The sequence below is a fragment of the Catharus ustulatus genome, chromosome 6 (genome assembly GCF_009819885.2).
Source record: "Catharus ustulatus isolate bCatUst1 chromosome 6, bCatUst1.pri.v2, whole genome shotgun sequence".
Classification (NCBI taxonomy): domain Eukaryota; kingdom Metazoa; phylum Chordata; class Aves; order Passeriformes; family Turdidae; genus Catharus; species Catharus ustulatus.
In genome coordinates, this window is record NC_046226.1 from 25,280,124 (window position 1) to 25,290,770 (window position 10,647).

Below are 10,647 nucleotides of genomic sequence, written 5' to 3' on the forward strand. Positions count from 1 at the left end.
ACAAACAAACAAACAAAAAAACACAGCAAAATAAAACTGATAGTGAAGGGGTTCATTATTTTGATAGGATGAGAGTTGGTGCACCAGAGAATAAGCATCTTCAAAACTGGCTACAAAAGGAATAAGTTTATTTTGTCTGTTGAGGTCTTTAAAGTCGATGTATTTAGGGACTCAAAATTAAGAATAGTCATTTAAAACAAAAAAAAATGGAGCTCCAGGAGGTGTAGGTTTTTGGATGTATCAAGAAAAGTGTACATCAAATTTCATTATTCTACAAGGCAAGAGAGACAAATACAACATACAGAAATACACAAAAACCAGTTTTCCTGTAGAGTATATTCCCTGTCTTCCACACTCTTGTCCTAGTTAGAAAGGGTGGTGAGCATCTGTTGCCAAGCAAAAAGACAAATACAATACAATACAATACAATAATTTTCAAAGTCTAAACCTGGTTTGTAGTTGAGAGCGAAGGATAAAAGATAGTATTTTCACATGATGAAAGAAAAGGGTGTAAAGTTATGGGAAAGTTCATTATTGCAAAAAAAATGAAGTAAAGGTTTCTTTGGTTTTTACATAAAAGATGGAATTTTGTCCGTATTAAAATAAATTCTAAAATTCACATTAAATTCTGTGAGGTCAGGTTTTCATTTCAGTCAATTCCATGTATTGCATTTAACGCCCCTGCAGATATACTGTGGAGAGTTCCTCCTTAAAGCCGGGACTACACCAACTGGAGCCAGACGGATCTGTACTTATATTATTTTCTTTTTCTTTTTTTTTTTTTTTTCCCTTTCTCTCCTCCTCTATGGAAGTGTAGGGACGATCAACCGGTTTAGGAAAATACTTGATTTCTGCATCTCACATACATCGTTTTGGTCAATCTGCTTTGCAATCCTCCACTGAGCACAGTAAATGAACCCATTCAAGTAGGGAAGAAAGAAAGGAAAAAAAAAAGGGAAAAAAAAAGAATTATAGGAAAAGCCGCCGCTATTTTCTCAGGTGGTCGGAGGTGTTTTTACAGAGGGGGCTGGTAAGGAGGGGTGCCGGGCAAGGGCGCGGCGAGAGCCCCGACGGGACGGTCCGGCCGGGATGATGCTCTCAGCGGGCCGGGCCGCCTCTCGGGCAGGAAACCCCGAGGTCCCTCCGGGGCTCCGGTTGGCCGGGATCAGCCCAGCCCACGCCGCAGGGTTGCCGGCACCGGTGTGTGCCTCACGGGCTGTCACGGCCACCGCGCCCCGCTTCCTCCGCTGCAGCGGCGGCGGGACCCGGCCCCTCACTCTCCCACCCGTGTCACACGAGCCGCAGCCACGGGTGGTCGTCGGCGAAAGAGCTGAAAAACGCGCTGCGTGCAGTGCGGAAACAAGCAAAGATCTTTAATTTTTTTAAACCCCCTTGGAAAAGTGGAAATTCATCTAAACGGGCCTGGGGGAAGAGAAGTGCGGATTTATCTGGAGGGACGAGGCGGTGGGGCACACGCAGCCATCCTCTCCGGGCCCGCGGAGGCCAGCGAGGTCCCAGCCCGTGGGCCCACAGAGACGGGGTCATGCGGGGCGCATCCTGCCGCAGGACCCACCGCAGCTGCGGGCGGAGCACACGCGTGGGCCCTGCCGAGTGCTTTTAATAACCCGGAGAAACGATTGCCCGTCTCTTCCCCGTGGACACCGTCGGGGAAGAGGCAGCTCTCGGTAGGCCTGTACAGAGAGGTGAGAGGCAAACCCACCTCTGGGCCCAAGGCTGCCTCCCCAGGAGCGGCACGTCCAGGGTCCCGTGGGCAGACACGCTGGAGTCTGGTGGGAGAGAGTGAAATCTGAACCGGCAAACCCCGAAATGAGGCCGGACAGCCAGCACTGAAAAGCGTCCAAGTCTGTCTCAGGCAAAGCAGGAGATGGAACATTTCAGGTTATTACTTTCTGCCTTTGAAGCAAACCGTTTCCCTCAGATAACAATGCGTAGGTATATTTAGACAGCTCGGCTCGTCCAAGGGGAATGTGTCTTGCGCTATTTGAGAAAAAACTCTAAGAGTAAGTGCAAATATTTGACGCTGAAGAGCTCTTAAGGCTTGAAGAGTACCATTTACTTATTTCTACACACCAGTGTGGGCTTAGGATGTTAAATAGATTAAAAGGCTAAGAGAGGTCACTGAAGTAGACTCTCTTTCTCTCATCCTGACTTTTTTTCCTTGCAAAGTTTTTGCACTTTCTTTAGAGTGTCCTTGGCAAACTCCTCTTAAGAGCCACCTCGGATACTGTATAAGTTCGTGGCGCTCTGAACCCCGGCCCCCTCCGGTCCTCTGGCCGACCCCCCCTCGAAACTCCTCTCCTGCGCAGGCATTCGGCAAATATTTGCCTGTGGGGTTAAGATATTAATAAGCACTTTTCGGTCGCCTTTTATAGCCGGGAGCGCGGGGCAGCGGCGGCGCTGCCGGCCGGGCCCGGGCAGGTGAGCGTGGCTGTACCTGGCGGGGGGGTCCGTGTCCCCTGTCCCCCCGCTGGCCGTGGGCTGCCCCGGCGGTGACACGGGCAGCCGGGCCCAAGGGGACACGGGGGCGACCGCGGGAGTAGCCGCTCCGCCGAGGACGGACACGTCGTTTCAATTTAATCTCATTTAAAAAGACGTAACTAATAAATTTGTATGGACGGGGCTGCCGGAGACGTAAAGCAGAGTCGATAGTGGTTCAATCCCATTGAACCCTATTGAAAACCATGACAACAAGGAACAAGCTCCGATTTATCCCGGCGAGTTAAAGCACATTGTGGGAAGGCGTCAATCACCTATTATTCCAGATCTGAACAAATGCAAAATCTTGACTGGAACAAATGCTTCCAACAGGTCCGGGACATAGGGCTACATTTCCCTTTTGTTCACGGCCTAGCAGTTGGCATGTATTTGTGCTCCCCTCGCTCCGACCACCCAGGACGGCTGGGAGGCTGTGCTCGGAGCTGGGAGATAACTACTGTCACCAGGCACGCTTGATAGGTGGCTGCAGTAATCACGGCCTGGGAATCGTTTATATGGAGCCTGTCCAGTCCCGAAGAAATATGCGGGAAGGTGGCCAAATGAAGCCTTGTGCCCCGTTCATCTCGCCCACAAATCTCGCCGATATAAATCTCACCTCTCCCTTGTCGTTATTGACATTTTCCCCGAGAATTGAAACTGGTCCCAGAAGTGACACCCAGACCAGGGCGGGGAGGGGCGGTGGCGGCCGGGGGCACGCGGGCAGCAGGTCTGGGGGACGAGAGAGGGGCTGGATAGATATAATCTATACACAATAGCTTATAGATGCCTGTTTGGACAGAGAAATTAGAACCGACAAAGCGGCCGGAGAGGAGTATCTCCGCATGTGTCTAAGTTTCCCTTTGCAGGCCCGCAGTGCATAGCCGCAGGGTTTCGCCACGTTCCCCCGTCGGGGACGAGCTGCGAGAACCTCGGCCCGCGTTAAAAGGAAAGCTGATCTGCTGGGGCGAGGCTGGTGTCTCCTTCCCTCTAGGCTTTGCTCCATCCAGCCGGACTCGCCTCCCACTCCTTTCCGAGGGGAGCGCTGGTCCCTGCCACGAAGCCCTTGGCCGGGAGCCGTGGGGAAGGCACGCAGGGAGCTGCGGGAGCGTGTCCCGCCTCCGCCCTCTGCGCTCCCATGGCACATCGCCCCCATCGGCCGCTGGTACCGCTGCCCCGCAGCTGGGGACCGAGCCCTGCCTGCCGCTGTGGGCTCGCGTTCGAACGGCACGTTGCGCTGCTTGTTTCTGTATCGTGTTTTCTTGTAAGTCCTCAGGGGCCACCGAGGCTGGGCAAGCCGGACCGCAGCTTGGCGGGGGGACGGGGCCGCCCGCTGAAAGGGTGAGGGGAGATGAAGCTGAGAGAAGGTGCTTGTCCCGGGGAGCTGCGGCCGGGCGTCCCCGGACCGTGCCAGACCGTGTCAGCACCCTCTCCAGTCCAGTGGGGCGCCGGTCCTCGGCTTCGTTTGCTGCCTCTCTCGGCAGATTGAAGCGGCGCTCTGCAGGGACGGCGTGGATAAATAGACGCGCCGTGTTTGATCTTTTCTCCTTCTCCCCAGCTGGAGTCATTTCAGTCATTCACACACCTCGCCCGAGGGGATATTCCCTGGGTTAGTACAACACAAACTGGTGATTTAAAAATAAATAAATAAATAAATAAATAAATAAATAAAAAACTAAAAACACCCCTACCCCTCTCTCGACTCTTCCTTATGGAGCGAGTATGCCAAGCTCCCGCCATCATCTTTCTCGAGAAAAAGGTGCACCTTCCATCTACCTTGCCCAGGAGACGCAAAAAACCCCATTCCAGAGATTCCATTCCTTAACGCACACACACCCGCCAGCCTTCCCCATCGAGACCTCAGCCGAGGTGTGAAAAGTGCCCCGTTGAGGGTAGGAAACATGCCAACAAGAAGAAGAGAATTCGGGATAGCACTGCAAACAACCCGGCAAATAAAAAAAAAATATAACTACTTAAATTCCTTCCAGATTTAAAGAAAGAGGCAAGAGAGCCGGGGGGAATAAAGAAGGAGAAGTGGGGAGGGGGTTCTCGGCATGCTCTGCGGATGTCCTGGGAGGATTCACTTTGTCTGCGGATAGAAGGGACGCTGGTGGCTTCGGTGGCGGATGGAGGGGGGTGGTTGTTGGTCATCCACATGCCACCCAAGATGTTATTCACTGCTAACAATTACCATTATCTGTCCCCACTTTTGGCTAATCAGACAGAATATGTAATGATGACGCCTGTTTCCTGCTGTCTTTGGGAGGTAACGGGTTATTCTCTCATGGGGGTGGCGGGAGGGGGGGTTACACCTACTCCCATTAGGGCTTTAGCACTTGACTAATTCAGGTACTTAGCATCCTATAGACAGGGACGGTTTGAAAGCAGGCAGTGTTTGCAGTGGGGAGGACTGTTTATATAAACAGGACACCTCTGTAAACGACACTAATATTTGGGGTTAGGTGGCGATGGAAAGGAAGGTCCTCTTGAACCGAGAGATTCCCCAGTAACTGGACACAGTCCATTTCTCGCCGCTTTTAAGGAAGGGGATTCGGTTTGGGTTGATATTTTTTGGGGGGTGTGCACAACCTACCATGGCCACATCTGGCAGGATCAGTTTTACAGTGAGGAGCATTTTGGATTTACCAGAGCAGGATGCTAATAGCATAAAGCAAGCCTCTGACCATCACCACTCAGCGGAGAACTACACCGGCTCGCCGTATCGAGGGTGGATAGAAACAGAGAGAAATCACTATCCCTGTGAGTATAAAACGGACAGGAATTCTCCATCTCAGCACAATTACCTTATATTTGTTTCCCCCCTTTCTTTGAGGAAGATGCGAAGCAGCGAATTGACAGTGTACATAGCCTACAGGATCGGGGAAATACAGGGTGGGAATTTTATAAAATATTACTGAATTGCAGCAACGAAACAGCAGAAATGCCCCTGCCACGATTTTAAGACAGAAAAGAGGGTTTGATTTTTGCTGTGGGTTGTTGTTAGAGGTTTTGGTTTTTTTGTTTTTGGGGGGGTTTTTTTGTGTTTTTTGTTTTTTGGGTTTTTTGTTTTGTTTTGTTTTTAAGGTCTGTGCATGTTCCAAGCTGTGTCAGAAACCAAAGCCTCAGGCTGTGTCCACCTCTCTGTGCGCTTATCTTTTAAGACCACTTTCCGGATTATTTTTTTCCCCTCGTTTTACTGTTGAAAGAAATCCTGATTTTTTGTGCTGAAGGGTTTGAGGCCACCCCGCGCTCCGCAGAGGAAAGCTGAGCATCCCTCCGTGCCTCGCCTTCCCGAGCTGCCGCGGAGCGCCCTGCGCGCCACCGCCCAGACCCACGCACCTGCCGCCGCGGCGGGCGGGCTGCAGCTCGCAAACCCCGCTGTGCAGCACATCGGTCACACCTCGCACGCTTAAACTGCGCCGCAGATACACGGCGTTTGTTGTGTACCTGTGTGTGCGCAGGGGGTGATCGTCCTTTGAGTGGGTGCGGGAACACCACCGGGATAAATTAATTATTAAGGTAATCGAGCGGCGAGTGAAAAGCAGTTATGAGAGGACCAGGTAGCCCCATATTCTGTTTCAGTAGCCAGGGAACACGAGAGCTGGCAACCCGCAATCCCCGGGCTGTGCGCGGCGGAGCGGCCGTGCACCTGCGGGGATTACCGGGGGGAAAAGCGGGTCAGCCACGGGAGGACAGCCCTCTCCGTCCCGTGGGCTAGGTTTAATGTATTCCTGGGGTTAGCTCACATCTCTCGTTGACTCTTGGGATTAATCCGTCCCGGTAGACAGCCGGGGCTCTCCCTGCGAGAGGCGTTTCAGCTCTCGGCGGCCTCCTCGATGCCTGCCTCGCTCCCCAGCCCCGGCTGCTCCCTCTCCCTAACCCACTCGCTGTCCCCAGCTTCCGACGAGAGCGGCCCGGAGATGAGCTTGCCCGACTCCACCCAAAGGCCGCTCCCCGCCCGCGGCTCGGAGGCCGAGGAGAAGAAGAAGAAGCGGCGGGTGCTCTTCTCCAAGGCGCAGACTCTGGAGCTGGAGCGGCGGTTCCGGCAGCAGCGATACCTTTCGGCGCCGGAGCGGGAGCAGCTGGCCCGGCTGCTCAGCCTCACCCCCACACAGGTGAAGATCTGGTTCCAGAACCACCGCTACAAGATGAAGCGGGCGCGAAGCGAGGGCCCCGGCAGCCCCCAGCCGCGGCCGCCAGCCCTGCTGCGCCGGGTGGTGGTGCCGGTCCTGGTGCGGGACGGGGAGCCCTGCCGCAGCTGCCCCGCCAGCCCACCGGCGCCCACGGCACGCCCCAAGCTGGGCTGCGCCCTGGCGGGATGCAGCGCCCAGGCCGCCCTCGCCCTGCAGGGCTACCGAGCCTGCCCGCCCGCCGCCGCCCTCGGCGTCTTCCCCGCGTACCAGCACTTAGCGCATCCCGCCGTCGTCTCCTGGGGATGGTGACAGCGGCACTCAGCCCTCTGGGGCCGGACTCATCCCACGGGCGCGGGGCGGCCCGCCCCAGCCCCGGCCGTAGCGCGGGGCAGGCGCTGCGGTGCGGGCCGGGCGGCGGAGCGCGGCTCCGGGGCGGCGGCAGGCCCGGACGGAGCTGGCCGGGGCCACGCTCCCCTACGCCGGCCTCACCCCAGGGCGAGGAAGCCGCGTGAGGCGCGAATTTTGTAAAACCTCTGCTCCTCCTCCTCCTGTTCGAGAGATTCCTTGTTAAAAATTAATGATCATCTTAGTGACCTAGTGTATTTTAAAATAGCTGGCTCTTCCAGTGACTAATAAAATGATTTTTGGCAAGCAAGTTTCTCCCGGCGAAGTGTAGTTGTGACGATTCAAAACGATTCCTGTTTCGTAGGATTGCCTCCTGTGCTGTAAAATCTTAAATACTGGTCTCCAGTCGAATTTGACTTTCAAGTTCGTTTATTTTATCTATATGAGCCGGTAAACGGTAAATAAATTTTGCTTCAAGCATCTCACAGTAAACGCGGTGATAATTCCTACGAGAAGCGTGAGCCCGGAGTCTCCCGCTCTGGAGACCCCTACTCCCCACGACTTTGCGTTTTGAGCGGCGATGTCTTCCATAGAGCCACTGAGGCAGGATCCAGAATTAAAAGAATCTTTCTGTTACCCTGAAACAGTTCCAAATTTCGACTGGGGAAGGACGGCCAAGAAAATGATATTTTGAAATTATTTGATAAACTATCGATTTTATTACTTCGGGGTGAAAATAATAATAATAATACATATTTTCTGCCATTCGCCAAAGGGGGAAAAAAAACCTTTAAACCCCCTACAGAGCTAAACCCAGGTCCCTGAAATATGGATTAGATCGACTGCTTCCATCCCTCCTACAGCACCTGCGGACCACAAACGAGGAGGGAATATTTGGGGCAAAGACCCCACGGGGACTGATGCAGACAACGCCGAGGAAAAGGATATTTGAATAGGAATTTTATTACTTTTTAAAAATTTATTTATTCTCTGGAAGGTCATAATTTTGGACGAGGTATGCCCCTGAGATGCGATGTGCTGCCTACACGACGTGGGCAGCCCACGGAGAGCGAAGCTGGGAGGTGCTGCTGATGCCGTCGCGGATGAGGAGGTGACCAAAAGCACACACCGGTTTCCGTGGGTGATTTTGGCCGCCTCCCCCGCCAGAATGGCTCCGCTCTCCTCCCAGCCCTACCTTACACAGAGCTTCGCACTCTCCACCTGGGCGGCTCGATGTCGCCTCTGTCCTCGGTGCGGGAGGATCAGACCCAGCTACAGCGCAGGACAGGCTGGGGAGAAGGAAGGGATGCCAGTCCTCCCACCTGCATCCCCTTCCCTGCTCGGACAGGGAGCCGTGTGCCAAGATTGAGGCGCAGAGCGGATCAGGCCTCTGGGCTGTGCGGGAAGGACCTGGGGAAACACAGCTTCTGTGTCACCTGGGTTTGGTTTTATTGTTTGGTTGATCGTTGGGTTTTGATTTTTTGTTGTTGTTGTCTTCCCCCGCCCCTTTCCCTTTATTTTTCCTCCTGCCATCCGAAATCTCTCTTTTTTTCTGTCTCAGCTGCTGGCCACCTTGTCTCCCATATGGATGGGGTTATCTTAGAAGAATCTCCCAGAGAATCGCTCCTTAAACCTCCTTTTGTCTTGGAGGTTGAAAAGAGCATTGTTGTGCATGAAAAGGACCTAGACAAAATCCGCACTGTTTCAATTCAGGACTGTTTAATCAGTCCCTAGTGACAATTTTATGGGTTTTAGGCGGTACAATAGCATCTTTTAAAACCTTGTGGCCTTCATGAAAACAAAGGGCTTGAATTTTATGGGCTTACAACTCCAATTAGAACAGTGCCAATGTGTATGGGAGATTATCAAATTTGTATCATAAAACCCCTCTATAATAAATGATTACTGGAAACTGGGGAGGGGCGAAGGGGAGAAAGGACCCAGACTTCAAGCAATGGACTTTGTCGCATGTAGTTTTAAAAGTACAGATGCTGCCCTCCATTTTAACCCTTTGCGACCCAGCTATGCAGCAGGATCATCTATGGAAATAGTGTGATAAAGTCATTAGAAAAGGAAACAAAGACAACGGGACCAGACTGCTCGTCCTCAGAACAAATCTACTCCACAGAGTGTTTGCATCATCTCACCTGGAAGGGTCCTTCCCTGGCTCCTCGCTCATCTGAGCTGCTGTCCTGTCCAGGAACCTACTCATGACCATGTGAAGGCTCTGTAAAATAGGAGGGCTTCCTTAAATTACTGCTTTTATGACCTACTGTACATCCAGGTAATGATAGGGTAATGTCCCTTCCCAAACCCATGTTGCAGTGATTTTCTATAATCACCACCTGCAATGTCACCTGATGTGGGTTTCTTCACAAAAAAATGTATGATTTGTGTGTTGCCTTTTACCAAATCCAGGGAGTGGGAAAGGTGCAATTCCCAGGCTCTAGCAAAGGCTAACGAGGTGCTCTTGCAGGGTGAGTGAAGTCATCTCAACAGGGATGCAGAAAAGATGACAGAGTCATGTTCAAACATAGAGAAAAGCAGCCCCCTTAATTTAATGCATCCAAGTAGAAGAAGAATTTATTAATAATGAGACAATTCAATGGTCTATGGAGAGTTACAGTAAAGAAAAAGTCTTGTGAAGAGGACACTTAACAAGTGTCATTGATAACAGCTTTAGGGCAAGAGAAACTTAGTACCTTTCTGTGTATTTTCTGTTACTTTGAGTTGTTTTTTGATAAGGCACAAAATCATCTCAGCTGTTGGTTTGAATTTTTTTGCCTCCTCTTCAAAGGGTTGAATGCACAGTTTCTGCCTTTTCTGTTTCTTTCCCCCCATCAGGTCTCATTGTTACTTTCACCCTGCAAACAGACCTGTGAATTTCACTGAAACTAATGAATAAGCATGCCATGATCAAGACCTAATACCATCTTCAGCTGATGAAAAGCATTGCTAACATCTACAAACATACTCCTGGGTGCTTTATTCTTAGTCAGTAAATAAACTATTGACTTTGCAAAGGCCCAGCCCTGTTTCAGTGGGAGCCACTGGGCACAGGCTTTTTAACTTAGAACTAAGACGTTAAAACAAGTCACCAGATTTCCTCTATTTTTTTGGACAATAGTTCTGAAAGAGCATATGATCAAGCCTCTTTGTGATACTTCATGAGCAAGATGTGCCAATGCACATCCATCATTCATCTTTGTATATATACATACCATGCATTTTAAAAATAGCAAAAACATGAAAGACCTCACCTCTGAAGCAGAACTCTGCCATGCTCCGAACTCTCTTGTCACTGACTTAGAAAAGGCTCCTGGCAGCCTTGCAGTATGTATGTCTTGGTTAATGACCCATCCGGACTGTATTGTTAACTAAGTGTAGGTCAGGTCTGTCGAAACTTTTGGAATTTCATCCCCTTGTACCTCATAGCATTTGATAGGAATAGGCCTTCCACCCTTGCTGAGAGCTCAGCTGATGCTCTAGGATCACAGCGAGCTCTCTGTTTTCAGAAACAGGTCCAACTCTTTGTGGAATAGCCTAGTTCTGGCTCTCCCTGCACTCAGTGACCTCCACAAGTTGTAGTTCATTGTTTAAGATAGCGTCTTACTGGACTTGAGTCCCTGATAGCTGCTGCTTCTTGAGAAATGGGAACAGCTAAGATACAAGGAAT

The 10,647-nt window shown here is 51.4% G+C and overlaps 1 protein-coding gene across 1 annotated transcript; it reads left to right on the forward strand.

The window, feature by feature from the left end:
* Positions 1–4,834: 4,834 nt before the first annotated feature.
* Positions 4,835–6,970, forward strand: NKX2-8 (NK2 homeobox 8). Its single transcript, XM_033063256.1, has 2 exons — positions 4,835–5,253; positions 6,391–6,970. The coding sequence occupies exons 1-2, from the start codon at positions 5,088–5,090 to the stop codon at positions 6,933–6,935; spliced, it is 711 nt and encodes a 236-aa protein (XP_032919147.1). The 5' UTR covers positions 4,835–5,087; the 3' UTR covers positions 6,936–6,970.
* Positions 6,971–10,647: the final 3,677 nt, after the last annotated feature.

Coding starts and splice junctions, on each gene's coding strand:
- NKX2-8 (XM_033063256.1), top strand. CDS start 5,088: ATGGCCACATCTGGCAGGATCAGTTTTACAGTGAGGAGCATTTTGGAT. Junction 5,254..6,390: donor AGAGAGAAATCACTATCCCT/GTGAGTATAAAA, acceptor CGCTGTCCCCAG/CTTCCGACGAGAGCGGCCCG.